The 21,892-nt window shown below is 33.9% G+C and overlaps 3 protein-coding genes across 3 annotated transcripts in view; all 3 read left to right on the top strand.

The window, feature by feature from the left end:
• Positions 1-10,186, top strand: part of LOC137629818 (mucin-3B-like) — a 164,553-nt gene extending 154,367 nt beyond the window's left edge. The window contains exons 86-91 of the mRNA XM_068361467.1: positions 1,446-1,967; positions 4,208-4,744; positions 5,598-6,045; positions 7,109-7,677; positions 8,514-9,047; positions 9,798-10,186. Of these exons, the coding sequence (XP_068217568.1) occupies positions 1,446-1,967; positions 4,208-4,744; positions 5,598-6,045; positions 7,109-7,677; positions 8,514-9,047; positions 9,798-10,186 (2,999 nt within the window). The remainder of the gene's footprint in view (positions 1-1,445; positions 1,968-4,207; positions 4,745-5,597; positions 6,046-7,108; positions 7,678-8,513; positions 9,048-9,797) is intronic.
• A 257-nt stretch (positions 10,187-10,443) lies between these two features.
• On the top strand, positions 10,444-13,010 carry LOC137629817 (uncharacterized). Its single transcript, XM_068361466.1, has 3 exons — positions 10,444-10,447; positions 11,013-11,718; positions 12,578-13,010. Exons 1-3 carry the CDS (start codon positions 10,444-10,446, stop codon positions 13,008-13,010), a joined length of 1,143 nt encoding a protein of 380 aa, XP_068217567.1.
• A 6,842-nt stretch (positions 13,011-19,852) lies between these two features.
• LOC137629816 (uncharacterized) overlaps positions 19,853-21,892 on the top strand; it is an 11,594-nt gene continuing 9,554 nt past the window's right edge. The window contains exons 1-3 of the mRNA XM_068361464.1: positions 19,853-19,856; positions 20,471-20,938; positions 21,764-21,892. The exon at positions 21,764-21,892 is cut by the window's right edge and continues 318 nt beyond it. Coding sequence (XP_068217565.1) covers positions 19,853-19,856; positions 20,471-20,938; positions 21,764-21,892 — 601 coding nt within the window. The remainder of the gene's footprint in view (positions 19,857-20,470; positions 20,939-21,763) is intronic.

The following is a 21,892-nucleotide window of genomic DNA, read 5'->3' as shown; positions in this document are numbered from 1 at the left end:
TAATTATACGAGGTATTTAATCATTCCTCAGCAATGCTAAGATTTTTATAATTTGATTCTAAGCAATTATTTTAAATTAAACTTCAGGTTTCGTAATTAATTTTTTTCTAGTGCGTTGTTTCTTTGGCATTCCACAGTCTATAAATTTAATTCTGATCACAATAATGGCTTTTGGTGGTGATTAATCAAGTGATTGGTTGTTATTTTCCCTATGATTATCTTGAATTATCTTTCAAATCCAACTGGCTCTCTCTAACAGTTACAATCTAGCAAAATATTATTTTTGTTATCTTTATTAACCGAGTATTATGATTTAAAGAATATGGAAATTTGAGTAAAAGTTTTCATTTACTCTAAAAATGTCTGTAGTCCAGGCTATTTAGGGGGAGGCTTTTTATACATTGGCAAAACTTTATCAACCTCTTATTTCTCCCTTTTTTCTATAATATGGGAAGACAACTCACATTAAGTCAATTGTTTATGGTTTTATTCACTTTTTCTATGTCGATTTTATTATTTTTTTATGTTTTAATTTTTTCCATATGGTCTTTTTATCTTTACTTTATATTAGGTTATTGAAATTACCATTTCACTTTTTTTAAGCAGAAAATATTCTATATTCAGAGTAATTAATATAATTAATTAATCATATATTTTTCTATAGAATTTGAGTGTTTTCAAGGTTACTTACAGAATGAATAATTGCTTACAGTACATTGTTTCTTTATAGTTCCAATTTGTCCTGTCGTTCTCTCTCTATCAAAGAATTATATGACTTATAACATCAAAGAACAGCAGATTAGGGTGCCTGAAGCCTCTAAAAGTGCCTTATATATGGACTTGGACTAAAAAGCATTTTTAACACTTTGTCTAGAATAATTTTATATGTTCCACGAGAACCCAGCTGTTAATATTTCATTATATAATGCAGTTGATTTCCACATGTCATCATTTTCAGATTATTCAAAATTTTAATTAGATATTTTACTAAGTGGGGTAATATTTTTCAAAGATGTTACCAGGTACTACAAATGTATTGTATGTTAATGATCATACTTCAATGTGTATGAATATACCAATGGTCAGTGAATAATAGTATTAATTGGAAAAAGAAAATATATTAGGAATTTTGCTATTCAAAGTCTATAGAAGAAAGGGAAGAGGAACTATTTTTGGTATTACAGTACTAAGGATGAAATAGAGTTAAGTTAATGCATTTCAGTGCCTATTCTTAGAAGGAAAATTTCATAGATTATTTGACTCCGAAAAGGTTCATTGTAAAAGAAAGGTAATGAATTTCCAAGGTATAAGATATTAAAAAACAAATGTTTGCAATATTACGTATGAAATACAGAGTGGATATCATATCAAAGGCTGCTGTGGTAGTTTATACTTCTGAATAAATTAATGAAATTATAAACGAAAATGAATCCTTTTATTTGCAGGTGGCAGTGTTTCCAGTAGTTCTTCCTATAGTCTCTCAAGTCCTACTGAGACAACAATCACGGATACAACGTCTACGACTTTGTCAACAACCACTTCAGCCCCTACAACAACAACCTTGACTACTCCAACCACAACTAGTACATCAACCACTCCAACTACAACTTCAACAACAACTATGCCAACTTCAACAACCACATCAACAACTACTCCAACCACAACAACAACTTCAACAACAACTACTTCAACTACAACATCAACAACAACCACAACTACAACTTCATCAACAACCACTCCAACCACGACTACAACGTCGACGACAACCAGTCCAACTACGACAACATCAACAACCTCAACCACTCCGACTACAACTACAACTTCAACAACAACCTCTCCAACCACAACTTCAACAACAACTACTCCAACTACAACAACAACAACTCCAGCAACTACCACAACAACGACTACAACAATCACCACTGATCAAAGCAGTTCAAGCTCGAGCCACAGTTTTAGTAGCGCAAGTAAGCCCTTTTTATCTTTACAATTATTTGTTCTTCCCTACTTAGTGTAGTCATTTTCTTTATATATTCGTTGTTCTAGATGGAAAATTTTAGATTTAAAAAAGAAAAAACTTGTATGGAATACGAAACTTACTCTAATATAAAAATCCTACTTTCATTTTCTTCAGATCTACAGTAGATCTAGTTTGAGTTTAACCAACTTAAATTTTTTTCACTGCACCTGTCAAACGACATAGGATTCACCATATTATCAGTGAATGGTTTTATCATTTTTTTTTCAGATTTGGGTTTTTTTTTATTTGGTATAGAAAGAATGTTTTACTGAACTTTGATTCTTATTTAGTGTTGATCCAAACTGCATTTTACCTTTGTCTTGTTTAGAAAATAACTGATTTCGTAGATCCCTTTTCTCATATTCTCAATAAGTGAGCAAGAATTGGTCTCTTTAGACTTCTTGGAAAATTAGTAATCATATTTCACTAGGTTAATGCTGCCGTGGTACCTGTATCCATGTTGATTATCAACAAATTTCCATTATTCCATATCATCAAAAGTTACAGAATGTTTGTTGGCAAAACGTCTGAATGGATATGTTGAAAGTAAGTAACTGTTTGTTAGTTCGCAGTAGAAGGTTCTCATGGACATTGAAGCTGGAGATGTTCTGATTATTCTGCTTACAATTTCCAGGGTTTTACAGAAATCCCTTGATTATGCCTGGGAATTTTGTATGATTGGTATGACTTGTGTGCTGATTTTGACAGTATTACTAATGAGACTGGTTTATAAACTAAAGTAGAAAGAAGTTGGTGGGTAATCTACTAGTATTGTTATTGAGTTCTTTGTTGGACACCAAGAGTGTGATATATGGTGTTCCCTATAGTAGTGTTCATAGTCCTTTATTTTTTTATAATATACACTATACGGTACGCAATATGTGGTTGGCTTTGAAAACAATCTTCTTGTTTATGCTAATGATGCTTCTCTCTTTCCATCGACCCAATCACCTGAATGTAGACACGTGGCTGTTGAATATCTTGGCAACTATATATCTAAAAATAGTTTATGGCGTGAAAATGGAAGATAAAGTTAAACTCTAAGAAACTAAAAGAAGATTGGTGACATGTGATCTTCTTAATTAGATATTCTAACTATATACACTTTCAGGAGTGATTCTGGATCACAGATGCATTTTTGAAAAATCCTAGATGTCTCTTCTTTAATACACTAAAAGATATATATTAAGAAAGTCTTTCAATATTTTTGAAGAATTCTATATCCTAAAAAAATATTTCAATTTTTAGTTCTACAATGGTTTGAATATTGCTCTTCTGTCTCATATTTCTCATTTGTCTCTAATCTTAGCTTGTTAGACAAAATATTTTGGTGTATTAGATTCCTTCCCTCGTTTGGATATTAATATCTAGCGTTGTAGTTCAATCAGCTTTTTGTGCATACCTTATAAAGCTTTTGCAATTTCTGATTCTCCTTTGCATTCAGGATATCTTATTCAATACCACCTACCACATAACTAGACATACCGTTGATTTTCATAGGATTGCCTTTCGGACTAGTATGAAAGTCTTATTCTGGGATTGTCTAAATTATTGAATAATCTCAATTCAAATTTTGAATTGGTGAAACTAACAAAGTTCGAACTTAAGGTATGTAGGATTGTGCTTTTCTTAGCTAATAATGATGATGAATCAGATAAGGCCCAATCAATGTGTTCATTCAATTATTTTAGATACTAGTAAGAACAAGCTTAAATCAAACACTTTTCTAAGATATTCTGTAGGAGGAGATGTGTAGTGCTATATTTTGAAGGAGTGATGAACAGTAATTTGGGAAAATACAAAAAGTTAATGATGGTATTATAAAACTTTTTAGGTATTTCATTGTCCAAGTAATAAGAGCAATTAACGGAAATGCACTGCAAATGAACATAAACTTTTAGATAAAAACCTCAAGAAAAAGAGTAATGCATCAACTGATATTAATGGACAAATACGATAATATGAATATCAATGACAGATTTTTGTAAGATGGAGCTTTCAGGAAGCTTTTAATTAAAAAAGATCTACTCTCAAATTTTTTTTATAAATATCCAAACCGTAGGATGGTCAAGGCATTATTTTGATACAATTATGCGTAAAATGGAAATTTGGATATACCAGAGGTCACGAGAGACATATGCATCTCTATACATTATATGTAAGTGAAATCATTATCTTTACTTTCAGGTGGCAGTGTTTCTAGTAGTTCCAGCTATAGTCTCTCAAGCCCTATTGAGACAACTACCACTCCAACAACAACTACAACGTCAACAACAGTTCCAACCCCAACTACAACTTCAACAACAACCACTCCAGCTACGACCTCAACAACAACCACTCCAACTACAGCTTCAACAACCACAACTTCAACTACGACCTCAACAACAACCACTCCAACTACGACCTCAACAACAACTACTCCAACTACAACCTCAACAACAACCACTCCAACTACAACCTCAACAACAACTACTCCAACTACGACCTCAACAACAACCACTCCAACTACAACCTCAACAACAACCACTCCAACTACGACCTCAACAACAACTACTCCAACTACAACCTCAACAACCACCACTCCAACTACAACCTCGACAACAACCACTCCAACTACAACCTCAACAACAACTACATCAACCACTACAACCACACCTACAACTACAACAACAACTGTACCTAGCCATAGTAGTTCAAGCTCCCACTACAGTTTCAGTAGCTCAAGTAAGTGTGATTTTTTTTCCACACATTCACTCCTTTCTTCATTACTAAAGAATCTAAATTTCTTACTTTCCTTGGTGCCCTCATGCATGGTAAAAAGGATTATATATCAAGTTAAGTTACTGGATAAAGGACTTAGTAGTAAAAAATTCATACCTGGAATAAGATCTTAATCTATTAATTGTATGGATTGATTAATCATAGGGATTAATATTCCTTATGTTCAAGTTCTTTAAGATGAAATGGAAGCTCATGAATCTTCAGTCACCTTGCTAGATTAAGTAGATTAATAAAGGATACTGAACTTTTGATTTACTCTCAGTGAATTATTTTTCTCTATACAGAGTTCTAACTTTATACCATGAAACAAATATCAGAATCGGTTTTATATTACCTCCAGGTAAGAAGAAATATAATCTATAACATAGCCGATCAGAAAATTAAGAAAGGATTTTTAGATTTCCCTCAGTAGGATATGGCTAAAGAAATTATAAAAGACTGATGGTTGATCTAAAGAAAAATTGGAAAGTTAAAGAATATATTAATAACTGAAAGGTAAATCATTTGTCAGGCAATAAGAGCAATTACAGGCAACTGGTCTACATGAATCAAACACCAATAAAACAAATGTGTTAAAAGCAAGCTGAGTGAATATTGATTTTGAAAATCTCAGGAGAGGAGAAAGATCATGAAGCTTGAAACTAAATCAAAATCTATTCTTAATTAAACTCTATATATGTTCTAGTAGCTAGACGTATTATAAACCTGCGAAAGTGAGTCTCATATAATTTTCAATTGCGATTGCACTATTTTATGGTTATATATTTATGAAAAAGACTGTTACCTATATTTTCAGGTGACAGTGTTTCAAGTAGTTCTAGCTACAGTCTGTCAAGTCCTACTGAGACAACAACCACTCCAGCCACAACCACTATAACAGCAACTCCAACCACAACTTCAACATCAACTACAACTACTCCAACTACAACGTCAACAACAACTCCAACTACAACTTCAACATCGACTACAACTACTCCAACTACAACATCAACAACAACTTCAACTACAACTTCAACATCAACAACAACAACTCCAACCACAACTTCTACATCAACAACAACAACTCCAACCACAACTACAACGTCAACAACAACTCCAACTACAACAACAACTTCCACAACAACCACTCCAACTACAACTTCCACTACAACCACTCCAACCACAACTACAACTTCCACGTCAACCACTCCGGCCACAACTACAACTTCTACATCAACAACTCCAACCACGACTACAACGACCACGTCAACCACCCCAACAACAACAACTACTTCAACTACTACAACCACCCCTACAACTACAACAACAACAACCACACCTAGTTATAGTAGTTCAAGTTCTCAATACAGTTTCAGTAGTCCAAGTAAGTATGAATTTCCTTTTAACATTCATTGTTTTCTCTTAATTCTAAATAATGTCTTCTTCTTTTTTTATTCCATTTTCATGTTTAAATGAAGATATACTGAATCGCAGTATTGGAAGAATGGACTAAGATCTAAAAATAATTTTTGTAACTAAAACTTAATCTAATTTTAAAAGTGGTTATTGATTTATTATTGAAATCAAAATACTTTATGGTTGAATTCTTAGAGATGAGAGGAAAATTTATGGGTCTACAGTTCCCCTGCTAAGATAAGATGATTAATGATAAACACTGATCTTTTAATTAGTTTACTGTAGATTATGTGTCCTCATGTCCCTACAAACATTTTTTTTTTATATACAAAACCATTAGAGTTGAAATACTAAGATATATCTTTAATAGAAAGTGATTCCAAATCAGGTTTACATTTCCCAAGGGTAAGGAAAAATATAATTCTTAATATAGCTTATGTAATAATAATGAAGGACTTTAATATTCTTAAAAAATGAGGATCTGTTTTGAAAATAAAAGTAAAGTTATAGAAAATATTATAAGGATTTCGAGGTTTATCATTTGTCTGGCAACTAGAGCAAATAAAGGCAATGGGTTTCCCAGAATTAAAGGCCAATGAAACAAAAAAAAAATGATTCACGGAAAAAGAAAAGTGAGAGAATATCTGTATTACTTGAAAATCTTGAGAAAACTAAGAATTCCTGAATCTTGAGACTAAGAAAAATTCTAATCTTGATTAAATTTTATATATTTTTTCATTGTTATATAGTCAGGAGAGAATTTCTGTATCATAATTATGTGAAAGTGAGACTCATGTCATCTTCAATTGTAATTGCACTATTTTATGGTTATATATTTATAAAAAAAAAGAAACTTTTACCTATATTTTCAGGTGAGAGTGTTTCAAGTAGTTCTAGCTACAGTCTGTCAAGTCCTACTGAGACAACAACCACTCCAACCACAACCACTACGACAACAACTCCAACCACAACTTCAACATCAACTACAACTACTCCAACTACAACATCAACAACAACTCCAACCACAACTTCAACATCAACTACAACTACTCCAACTACAACATCAACAACAACTTCAACTACAACTTCAACAACAACAACTACTCCAACCACAACTTCTACATCAACAACAACTCCAACCACAACTTCTACATCAACGACAACTACTCCAACCACAACTACATCGTCAACAACAACTCCAACCACAACTACAACTTCTACAACAACCTCTCCAACCACAACTACAACTTCCACATCAACCACTCCGACTACAACTACAACTTCCACATCAACCACTCCGACCACAACTACAACTTCTACATCAACAACTCCAACCACGACTACATCAACCACGTCAACCACTCCAACAACAACAACTACTTCAACAACAAGTACAACCACCCCTACAACTACAACTACAACTACAACGACCACACCTAGCCATAGTAGTTCAAGTTCTAGCTACAGTTTTAGTAGCTTAAGTAAGTATGAATTTTCCATTTTCATTCATTTTTAAATAAAGTCAGCTTCTTTGTCTTCTTTATTTCACATTTTTTGTTGGAAATAAGAATATACTAGAAGAAAGGACTAAGTTCTGAAAAATCATATCTGCAATTAGAATTTAATCAAATGTTAAAAGTATAAACTGATTTATCATTGAAATTAAAATACTATATAGTTAAGTTCTTAAGAGTAAAGTGATGCAAAGCCTCCTGCTAAAATAAATTGATTAATGATTAGTACTAAAATTCTACTAACTATCAGTAGATTATTTGATACCATGTAACTAGAAATTTTTCATACAAACCGGTAAGAAATTAAAAACTAAGATCTAACTCTAATTTTAACAATTATGATCTTGTCTATACATCCCAAAGGTTAGGATGAACATGATACTCAACATAACCAATAGAATGATAAAAAATTAATAATGTTTATTGTTATAGGGTATGTGGAGAGACATTTTAAAAGAATGGTTGGTATTAAGAAGAAATGTCAAGGTCAAGAAAGTACAAAGATTTTGAGGATCCGATTTGTCAAGTAATAAGGGCAATTAAAGGCAACAGGTCGCATTGAGTCAAAGGCAAATGAAAAAAAGTATAATACTAAAAAAAGAAGGCTGAGGCAATATTTTTATTACTTAAAAGATTAAAAAAGTTCTGAATCTTGAGATTACGTCTACTTTTATTGAAAGGTTTTAGATTTCTAAGTTGCCAGGTGTTCAAGACTCATATAATCATCATTTATAACTAAAAGTACTGCATAGTTCTACATGCCTTTATATATCTCTAAGAAAAATTATCAATCATATTTTCAGGTGACAGTATTTCAAGTAGTTCTAGCTACAGTCTGTCAAGTCCTATTGACACAACAACCACTCCAACAACAAGTACTACAACATCAACTCCAACTACAACTTCAACGTCCACAACAACTACCCCAACCACAACTACTACGTCAACAACAACTTCAACGTCAACGACAACTAGTCCAGCCACAACTACTTCATCAACAACAACTCCAACTACAACTTCAACATCCACAACAACTACTCCAACCACAACTACTTCATCAACAACAACTCCAACTACAACTTCAACGTCCACAACAACTACTCCAACCACAACTACTACGTCAACAACAACTCCAACCACAACTACAACATTGACAACAACCACTCCAACCACAACCACGTCGACCACGTCAACCACTCCAACCACAACCACATCAACCACTCCAACCACGACAACTACTTCAACAACTACTACAACCACCCCTACAACCACAACAACAACAACGAGTGCACCAAGACAGGGCAGTTCAAGTTCCCACTACAGTTTCAGTAGCCCAAGTGAGTATAAATTTTCCTTTTGTATTTATTGCTTTCTCCAATTCTAAATAATGTCGGCTTCTTTCTTTACATTATTCTATACGTATGTTGGAAGAGAATTTACTCTAAACCATGGTACTGGCAGAAAGGACTAAGTTCTAAAAACCATATCTGTAATAATAATTTAATCTAATGTTAAATGTATATACTTATTAAACATTGAAATCAAAACACTAAACTTTTAACTAACTCCCATTGGATTATATGACCGTATGCATCAGCAAACAAGTATTTACATAGTCGTTTGAGATGAATTACTAAGATTTACCTTTAATGATAAAAGATTAGGGTCATGTCTATATTTTCTAAGGGTAAGGACAAAACTAATTCTTAACAAAGCTGATAGAATAAAAAAAAAACTACTAATATTTGCGGGTGTAGTATATATTTAGAGACATTTAAAAAGAATGATGGTCGCCATTAAGATGACATGTAAAAATAAATAAAATATTATAAGGATTTTGAAGGATATAATTTCTCAGAAAATAAGAACTATTTAACCCAACACATCCCCCTGAATCAAGTGTAATTACCGACGAAACATTACAAATTTCCAAATCACTAATTGGTCATCATATAATCCCAGTTACGACTAGAGATATTGTATGCTTCTATTTTGCATTGAGACATCTATAAGGACAATTATCAACCATATTTTTAGGTGACAGTACTTCGAGTAGTTCTAGCTACAGTCTTTCGAGTCCTATTGAGACAACAACCATTACGACAACAACGCCAGACACAACAAAGACTTCCACAACAACCACAACTACTACACCAGCTACGACTTCAACTTCCACAACAACTACTCCAACTACAACTACTACATCAACAACAACGCCAACCACAACTTCAACGTCAACGACAACTACTCCAACCACAACTTCAACGTCAACGACAACTACTCCAACCACAATCACTACGTCAACAACAACTCCAACCACGACTACAACTTCATCAACAACGACTACGTCGACCACATCAACCACGCCTACCACGTCATCGTCAACAACCACTCCAACCACAACTACAACATCGACAACGACTCCAACGACCACTACAACCACGCCTATAACTACAACAATAACAAATGTACCTAGTCAGGGTCATTCAAGTTCAGACTACAGTTTCAGTAGCCCAAGTAAGTATGAATTTCTATTTAACATTTATTGCTCCATTTTTAAAGAATATCACATTCTTTCTTTCTTTATTCCATACGTATGTTGGAAGAGAAAATATACTGAATCATAGTACTGAAGGTAAGGACTAATATCTTAAAACCATATTTGTAATAAGAATTTAATCTAATGTTAAAAGTATACAGTATATTTATTTATCATTGAAATAAATATACCATATGGGTAAGTTCTGAAAGATTAGATAAAGATTTACAGGTCTACAATCCCCCTGCTAAGCTATGAGGATTAATGATGATTACTAAACTTTTGACTAACTCCCAGTGGATTATATTGACCTTATGCATCAGCAAACAAGTTTTTACATAGTCGTTTGAGATGAATTACTAAGATTTACCTTTAATGATAAAAGATTAGGGTCATGTCTATATTTTCTAAGGGTAAGGACAAAACTAATTCTTAACAAAGCTGATAGAATAATAAAAAACTACTAATATTTGTGGGTGTAGTATATATTTAGAGACATTTAAAAAGAATGATGGTCGCCATTAAGATGACATGTAAAAATAAATAAAATATTATAAGGATTTTGAGGGATATAATTTCTCAGAAAATAAGAACTATTGAACCCAACACATCCCCCTGAATCAAGTTTAATTACCGACGAAACATTACAAATTTCCAAATCACTAATTGGTCATCATATAATCCCCAGTTACGACTAGAGATATTGTATGCTTCTATTTTGCATTGAGACATCTATAAGGACAATTATCAACCATATTTTTAGGTGACAGTACTTCGAGTAGTTCTAGCTACAGTCTTTCGAGTCCTATTAAGACAACAACCATTACGACAACAACGCCAGACACAACAAAGACTTCCACAACAACCACAACTACTACACCAGCTACGACTTCAACTTCCACAACAACTACTCCAACTACAACTACTACATCAACAACAACGCCAACCACAACTTCAACGTCAACGACAACTACTCCAACCACAACTTCAACGTCAACGACAACTACTCCAACCACAACCACTACGTCAACAACAACTCCAACCACGACTACAACTTCATCAACAACGACTACGGCGACCACATCAACCACAACTACTACACCAACTACGACTTCAACTTCCACAACAACTACTCCAACTACAACTACTACATCAACAACAACGCCAACCACAATTTCAACGTCAACGACAACTACTCCAACCACAACTTCAACGTCAACGACAACTACTCCAACCACAACCACTACGTCAACAACAACTCCAACCACGACTACAACTTCATCAACAACGACTACGTCGACCACATCAACCACGCCTACCACGTCATCGTCAACAACGACTCCAACCACAACTACAACATCGACAACGACTCCAACGACCACTACAACCACGCCTATAACTACAACAATAACAAATGTACCTAGTCAGGGTCATTCAAGTTCAGACTACAGTTTCAGTAGCCCAAGTAAGTATGAATTTCTATTTAACATTTATTGCTCCATTTTTAAAGAATATCACATTCTTTCTTTCTTCATTCCATACGTATGTTGGAAGAGAAAATATACTGAATCATAGTACTGAAGGTAAGGACTAATATCTTAAAACCATATTTGTAATAAGAATTTAATCTAATGTTAAAAGTATACAGTATATTTATTTATCATTGAAATAAATATACCATATGGGTAAGTTCTGAAAGATTAAATAAATATTTACAGGTCTACAATCCCCCTGCTAAGCTATGAGGATTAATGATAATTACTAAACTTTTGACTAACTCCCAGTGGATTATATGACCTTATGCATCAGCAAACAAGTTTTGACATAGTCGTTTGAGATGAATTACTAAGATTTACCTTTAATGATAAAAGATTAGGGTCATTGTCTATATTTTCTAAGGGTAAGGACAAAACTAATTTTTAACAAAGCTGATAGAATAATAAAAAACTACTAATATTTGCGGGTGTAGTATATATTTAGAGACATTTAAAAAGAATGATGGTCGCCATTAAGATGACATGTAAAAATAAATAAAATATTATAAGGATTTTGAGGGATATAATTTCTCAGAAAATAAGAACTATTGAACCCAACACATCCCCCTGAATCAAGTTTAATTACCGACGAAACATTACAAATTTCCAAATCACTAATTGGTCATCATATAATCCCCAGTTACGACTAGAGATATTGTATGCTTCTATTTTGCATTGACATATCTATAAGGACAATTATCAACCATATTTTTAGGTGACAGTACTTCGAGTAGTTCTAGCTACAGTCTTTCAAGTCCTATTAAAACAACAACCATTACGACAACAACGCCAGACACAACAAAGACTTCCACAACAACCACAACTACTACACCAGCTACGACTTCAACTTCCACAACAACTACTCCAACTACAACTACTACATCAACAACAACGCCAACGACAACTACAACGTCAACGACAACTACTCCAACCACAACCTCTACATCAACAACAACTCCAACCACGACTACAACTTCAACAACAACGACTACATCGACCACATCAACTACTCCTGCCACAACATCAACAACAACGACTCCAACTACAACCACTACCTCAACAACAACGCCAACCACAACTTCAACGTCAACGACAACTACTCCAACCACAACCTCTACGACAACAACAACTCCAACCCCAACTACATCTTCAACAACAACGACTACATCGACCACATCGACCACTCCTGCGACAACATCATCAACAACGACTCCAACCACAACTAAAACATCGACAATGACTCCAACAACCACTACAATCATGCCTACAACTACAACAATAACAAACGTACCTAGTCAGGGTGTTTCAAGTTCAGATTATAGTTTCAGTAGCCCAAGTAAGTATGAATTTCCATTTAAAATTTATTGCTCCATTTTAAAATAATGAAACTTTTTTTTTATTCCATATGTATGTTGGAAGAGGAGATATAAGGAATCATGGTACTGGCGGAAAAGACTTAGTTCTAAAAACCATATCTGTAATAATAATTTAATCTAATGTTAAATGTATATATCTATTTAACACTAAAATCCAAACAAAATATGGTTAAGTTCTAAAAGATGAAATAAAAATTTATGGGTAAACAGTTCCCCTGCTAAGATAAGAGAATTAATGATAAGTACTAAACTTTCGACTAACTCACAGTAGATTAACTGACCTTAGGCAATAACACTTAAGTTTTTTACCAAGTCATTAGAGATGAAATATTAAGATTTACCTTTAATGATAAAAAATTAGGGTCATATCTATATTTTCTAAGGGTAAGGACAAAAATAATTTATACAAAGATGATAAAATGATAAAAGAAAACTGATATTTACGGCTGCAGTATATGTTTAAAGACATTTGAAAAAAATGATGATCGGTGTTAAGAAGTGTAAAAATAAACAAAATATTATAAGGAATTGGAGGGATATCATTTGTCAGGGAATAGGAACTATTAAACGCAACACATTTCCCTGAATCATAACAAAGTGTGTTACCGAAGAAACATTATAAATTTCCAAATCACTAATTGGTCATCATATAATCCCAATTACGACTAGAGATATTGTATGCTTCTATTTTGCATTGAGACATCTATAAGGACAATTATCAACCATATTTTTAGGTGAGAGTACTTCGAGTAGTTCTAGCTACAGTCTTTCGAGTCCTATTGAGACAACAACCATTACGACAACAACGCCAGACACAACAAAGACTTCCACAACAACCACAACTACTACACCAGCTACGACTTCAACTTCCACAACAACTACTCCAACTACAACTACAACATCAACAACAACGCCAACCACAACTTCAACGTCAACGACAACTACTCCAACCACAACCACTACGTCAACAACAACTCCAACCACGACTACAACTTCATCAACAACGACTACGTCGATCACATCAACCACGCCTACCACGTCATCGTCAACAACCACTCCAACCACAACTACAACATCGACAACGACTCCAACGACCACTACAACCACGCCTATAACTACAACAATAACAAATGTACCTAGTCAGGGTCATTCAAGTTCAGACTACAGTTTCAGTAGCCCAAGTAAGTATGAATTTCTATTTAACATTTATTGCTCCATTTTTAAAGAATATCACATTCTTTCTTTCTTTATGCCATACGTATGTTGGAAGAGAAAATATACTGAATCATAGTACTGAAGGTAAGGACTAATATCTTAAAACCATATTTGTAATAAGAATTTAATCTAATGTTAAAAGTATACAGTATATTTATTTATCATTGAAATAAATATACCATATGGGTAAGTTCTGAAAGATTAAATAAAGATTTACAGGTCTACAATCCCCCTGCTAAGCTATGAGGATTAATGATAAATACTAAACTTTTGACTAACTCCCAGTGGATTATATGACCTTATGCATCAGCAAACAAGTTTTTACCAAGTCATTAGAGATGAATTACTAAGATTTACCTTTAATGATAAAAGATTAGGGTCATGTCTATATTTTCTAAGGGTAAGGACAAAACTAATTCTTAACAAAGCTGATAGAATAATAAAAAACTACTAATATTTGCGGGTGTAGTATATATTTAGAGACATTTAAAAAGAATGATGGTCACCATTAAGATGACATGTAAAAATAAATAAAATATAAGGATTTTGAGGGATATAATTTTTCAGAAAATAAGAACTATTGAACCCAACACATCCCCCTGAATCAAGTGTAATTACCGACGAAACATTACAAATTTCCAAATCACTAATTGGTCATCATATAATCCCCAGTTACGACTAGAGATATTGTATGCTTCTATTTTGCATTGAGACATCTATAAGGACAATTATCAACCATATTTTTAGGTGACAGTACTTCGAGTAGTTCTAGCTACAGTCTTTCGAGTCCTATTGAGACAACAACCATTACGACAACAACGCCAGACACAACAAAGACTTCCACAACAACCACAACTACTACACCAGCTACGACTTCAACTTCCACAACAACTACTCCAACTACAACTACTACATCAACAACAACGCCAACCACAACTTCAACGTCAACGACAACTACTCCAACCACAACTTCAACGTCAACGACAACTACTCCAACCACAACCACTACGTCAACAACAACTCCAACCACGACTACAACTTCATCAACAACGACTACTTCGACCACATCAACCACGCCTACCACGTCATCGTCAACAACGACTCCACCCACAACTACAACATCGACAACGACTCCAACGACCACTACAACCCCGCCTATAACTACAACAATAACAAATGTACCTAGTCAGGGTCATTCAAGTTCAGACTACAGTTTCAGTAGCCCAAGTAAGTATGAATTTCTATTTAACATTTATTGCTCCATTTTTAAAGAATATCACATTCTTTCTTTCTTTATTCCATACGTATGTTGGAAGAGAAAATATACTGAATCATAGTACTGAAGGTAAGGACTAATATCTTAAAACCATATTTGTAATAAGAATTTAATCTAATGTTAAAAGTATACAGTATATTTATTTATCATTGAAATAAATATACCATATGGGTAAGTTCTGAAAGATTAAATAAAGATTTACAGGTCTAAAATCCCCCTGCTAAGCTATGAGGATTAATGATAATTACTAAACTTTTGACTAACTCCCAGTGGATTATATGACCTTATGCATCAGCAAACAAGTTTTGACATAGTCGTTTGAGATGAATTACTAAGATTTACCTTTAATGATAAAAGATTAGGGTCATGTCTATATTTTCTAAGGGTAAGGACAAAACTAATTCTTAACAAAGCTGATAGAATAATAAAAAACTACTAATATTTGCGGGTGTAGTATATATTTAGAGACATTTAAAAAGAATGATGGTCGCCATTAAGATGACATGTAAAAATAAATATAATATTATAAGGATTTTGAGGGATATAATTTCTCAGAAAATAAGAACGATTGAACCCAACACATCCCCCTGAATCAAGTGTAATTACCGACGAAACATTACAAATTTCCAAATCACTAATTGGTCATCATATAATCCCCAGTTACGACTAGAGATATTGTATGCTTCTATTTTGCATTGAGACATCTATAAGGACAATTATCAACCATATTTTTAGGTGACAGTACTTCGAGTAGTTCTAGCTACAGTCTTTCGAGTCCTATTGAGACAACAACCATTACAACAACAACGCCAGACACAACAAAGACTTCCACAACAACCACAACTACTACACCAGCTACGACTTCAACTTCCACAACAACTACTCCAACTACAACTACTACATCAACAACTACTCCAACCACAACTTCAACGTCAACGACAACTACTCCAACCACAACCACTACGTCAACAACAACTCCAACTACGACTACAACTTCATCAACAACGACTACGTCGACCACATCAACCACGCCTACCACGTCATCGTCAACAACGACTCCAACCACAACTACAACATTGACAACGACTCCAACGACCACTACAACCACGCCTATAACTACAACAATAACAAATGTACTTAGTCAAGGTCATTCAAGTTCAGACTACAGTTTCAGTAGCCCAAGTAAGTATGAATTTCTATTTAACATTTATTGCTCCATTTTTAAAGAATATCACATTCTTTCTTTCTTTATTCCATACGTATGTTGGAAGAGAAAATATACTGAATCATAGTACTGAAGGTAAGGACTAATATATTAAAACCATATTTGTAATAAGAATTTAATCTAATGTTAAAAGTATACAGTATATTTATTTATCATTGAAATAAATATACCATATGGGTAAGTTCTGAAAGATTAAATAAAGATTTACAGGTCTACAATCCCCCTGCTAAGCTATGAGGATTAATGATAATTACTAAACTTTTGACTAACTCCCAGTGGATTATATGACCTTATGCATCAGCAAACAAGTTTTGACATAGTCGTTTGAGATGAATTACTAAGATTTACCTTTAATGATATAAGATTAAGGTCATGTCTATATTTTCTAAGGGTAAGGACAAAACTAATTCTTAACAAAGCTGATAGAATAATAAAAAACTACTAATATTTGCGGGTGTAGTATAAATTTAGAGACATTTAAAAAGAATGATGGTCGCCATTAAGATGACATGTAAAAATAAATAAAATATTATAAGGATTTTGAGGGATATAATTTCTCAGAAAATGAGAACTATTGAACCCAACACATCCCCCTGAATCAAGTTTAATTACCGACGAAACATTACAAATTTCCAAATCACTAATTGGTCATCATATAATCCCCAGTTACGACTAGAGATATTGTATGCTTCTATTTTGCATTGAGACATCTATAAGGACAATTATCAACCATATTTTTAGGTGACAGTACTTCGAGTAGTTCTAGCTACAGTCTTTCGAGTCCTATTGAGACAACAACCATTACGACAACAACGCCAGACACAACAAAGACTTCCACAACAACCACAACTACTACACCAGCTACGACTTCAACTTCCACAACAACTACTCCAACTACAACTACTACATCAACAACAACGCCAACGACAACTACAACCTCAACGACAACTACTCCAACCACAACCTCTACATCAACAACAACTCCGACCACGACTACAACATCAACAACAACGACTACATCGACCACATCAACTACTCCTACCACAACATCAACAACAACGACTCCAACTACAACTACTACATCAACAACAACGCCAACCACAACTTCAACGTCAACTACTCCAACCACAACCACTACGTCAACAACAACTCCAACCACGACTACAACTTCATCAACAACGACTACGTCGACCACATCAACCACGCCTACCACGTCATCGTCAACAACGACTCCAACCACAACTACAACATCGACAACGACTCCAACGACCACTACAACCACGCCTATAACTACAACAATAACAAATGTACCTAGCCAGGGTCATTCAAGTTCAGACTACAGTTTCAGTAGCCCAAGTAAGTATGAATTTCTATTTAACATTTATTGCTCCATTTTTAAAGAATATCACATTCTTTCTTTCTTTATTCCATACGTATGTTGGAAGAGAAAATATACTGAATCATAGTACTGAAGGTAAGGACTATTATCTTAAAACCATATTTGTAATAAGAATTTAATCTAATGTTAAAAGTGTACAGTATATTTATTTATCATTGAAATAAATATACCATATGGGTAAGTTCTGAAAGATTAAATAAAGATTTACAAGTCTACAATCCCCCTACTAAGCTATGAGGATTAATGATAATGACTAAACTTTTGACTAACTCCCAGTGGATTATATGACCTTATGTATCAGCAAACAAGTTTTTACATAGTCGTTTGAGATGAATTACTAAGATTTACCTTTAATGATAAAAGATAAGGGTCATGTCTGTTTTTTCTAAGGGTAAGGACAAAACTAATTCTTAACAAAGCTGATAGAATAATAAAAACTACTAATATTTGCGGGTGTAGTATAAATTTAGAGACATTTAAAAAGAATGATGGTCGCCATTAAGATGACATGTAAAAATAAATAAAATATTATTAGGATTTTGAGTGATATAATTTCTCAGAAAATAAGAACTATTGAACCCAACACATCCCCCTGAATCAAGTTTAATTACCGACGAAACATTACAAATTTCCAAATCACTAATTGGTCATCATATAATCCCCAGTTACGACTAGAGATATTGTATGCTTCTATTTTGCATTGAGACATCTATAAGGACAATTATCAACCATATTTTTAGGTGACAGTACTTCGAGTAGTTCTAGCTACAGTCTTTCGAGTCCTATTGAGACAACAACCATTACGACAACAACGCCAGACACAACAAAGACTTCCACAACAACCACAACTACTACACCAGCTACGACTTCAACTTCCACAACAACTACTCCAACTACAACTACTACATCAACAACAACGCCAACGACAACTACAACCTCAACGACAACTACTTCAACCACAACATCTACATCAACAACAACTCCAACCACGACTACAACTTCAACAACAACGACTACATCGACCACATCAACTACTCCTACCACAACATCAACAACAACGACTCCAACTACAACTACTACATCAACAACAACGCCAACCACAACTTCAACGTCAACGACAACTACTCCAACCACAACCACTACGTCAACAACAACTCCAACCACGACTACAACTTCATCAACAATGACTACGTCGACCACATCAACCACGCCTACCACGCCATCGTCAACAACGACTCCAACCACAACTACAACATCGACAACGACTCCAACGACCACTACAACCACGCCTATAACTACAACAATAACAAATGTACCTAGTCAGGGTCATTCAAGTTCAGACTACAGTTTCAGTAGCCCAAGTAAGTATGAATTTCTATTTAACATTTATTGCTCCATTTTTAAAGAATATCACATTCTTTCTTTCTTTATTCCATACGTATGTTGGAAGAGAAAATATACTGAATCATATTACTGAAGGTAAGGACCAATATCTTAAAACCATATTTGTAATAAGAATTTAATCTAATGTTAAAAGTATACAGTATATTTATTTATCATTGAAATAAATATACCATATGGGTAAGTTCTGAAAGATTGAATAAAGATTTACAGGTCTACAATCCCCCTGCTAAGCTATGAGGATTAATGATAATTACTAAACTTTTGACTAACTCCCAGTGGATTATATGACCTTATGCATCAGCGAACAAGTTTTTACATAGTCATTTGAGATGAATTACTAAGATTTACCTTTAATGATAAAAGATTAGGGTCATGTCTATATTTTCTAAGGGTAAGGACAAAACTAATTCTTAACAAAGCTGATAGAATAATAAAAAACTACTAATATTTGTGGGTGTAGTATATATTTAGAGACATTTAAAAAGAATGATGGTCGCCATTAAGATGACATGTAAAAATAAATAAAATATTATAAGGATTTTGAGGGATATAATTTCTCAGAAAATAAGAACTATTGAACCCAACACATCCCCCTGAATCAAGTTTAATTACCGACGAAACATTACAAATTTCCAAATCACTAATTGGTCATCATATAATCCCCAGTTACGACTAGAGATATTGTATGCTTCTATTTCGCATTGACACATCTATAAGGACAATTATCAACCATATTTTTAGGTGACAGTACTTCGAGTAGTTCTAGCTACAGTCTTTCGAGTCCTATTAAGACAACAACCATTACGACAACAACGCCAGACACAACAAAGACTTCCACAACAACCACAACTACTACACCAGCTACGACTTCAACTTCCACAACAACTACTCCAACTACAACTACTACATCAACAACAACGCCAACCACAACTTCAACGACCACGACTACAACTTCATCAACAACGACTACGTCGACCACATCAACCACGCCTACCACGTCATCGTCAACAACGACTCCAACTACAACCACTACATCAACAACAACGCCAACCACAACTTCAACGTCAACTCCAACTCCAACCACAACCTCTACGACAACAACAACTCCAACCCCAACTACAACTTCAACAACAACGACTACATCGACCACATCGACCACTCCTGCGACATCATCAACAACGACTCCAACCACAACTACAACATCGACAATGACTCCAACAACCACTACAATCATGCCTACAACTACAACAATAACAAACGTACCTAGTCAGGGTTATTCAAGTTCAGATTACAGTTTCAGTAGCCCAAGTAAGTATGAATTTCCATTTAAAATTTATTGCTCCATTTTGAAATAATGAAACTTTTTTTTTTATTCCATATGTATGTTGGAAGAGGAGATATACGGAATCATGGTACTGGCGGAAAAGACTTAGTTCTAAAAACCATATCTGTAATAATAATTTAATATAGTGTTAAATGTATATATCTATTTAACACTAAAATCCAAACAATATATGGTTAAGTTCTAAAAGATGAAATAAAGATTTATGGGTAAACAGTTCCCCTGCTAAGATAAGAGAATTAATGATAAGTACTAAACTTTTGACTAACTCACAGTAGATTATCTGACCTTAGGCAATAACACATAAGTTTCTTACCAAGTCATTAGAGATGAAATACTAAGATTTGGCTTTAATGATAAAAAATTAGGGTCATGTCTATATTTTCTAAGGGTAAGGACAAAATTAATTTATACGAAGATGATAAAATGATAAAAGAAAACTGATATTTACGGCTGTAGTATATGTTTAAAGACATTTTAAAAAAAGGATGATCGGTGTTAAGAAGTGTAAAAATAAACAAAATATTATAAGGAATTGGAGGGATATCATTTGTCAGGGAATAAGAACTATTAAACGCAACACATTTCCCTGAATCATAACAAAGTCTGTTACCGAAGAAACATTATAAATTTCCAAATCACTAATTGGTCATCATATAATCCCCAGTTACGACTAGAGATATTGTATGCTTCTATTTTGCATTGAGACATCTATAAGGACAATTATCAACCATATTTTTAGGTGACAGTACTTCGAGTAGTTCTAGCTACAGTCTTTCGAGTCCTATTAAGACAACAACCATTACGACAACAACGCCAGACACAACAAAGACTTCCACAACAACCACAACTACTACACCAGCTACGACTT

This window comes from Palaemon carinicauda, chromosome 37 (assembly GCF_036898095.1).
Source record: "Palaemon carinicauda isolate YSFRI2023 chromosome 37, ASM3689809v2, whole genome shotgun sequence".
NCBI lineage: Eukaryota > Metazoa > Arthropoda > Malacostraca > Decapoda > Palaemonidae > Palaemon > Palaemon carinicauda.
This window is presented reverse-complemented; position numbering and strand designations above follow the sequence as displayed.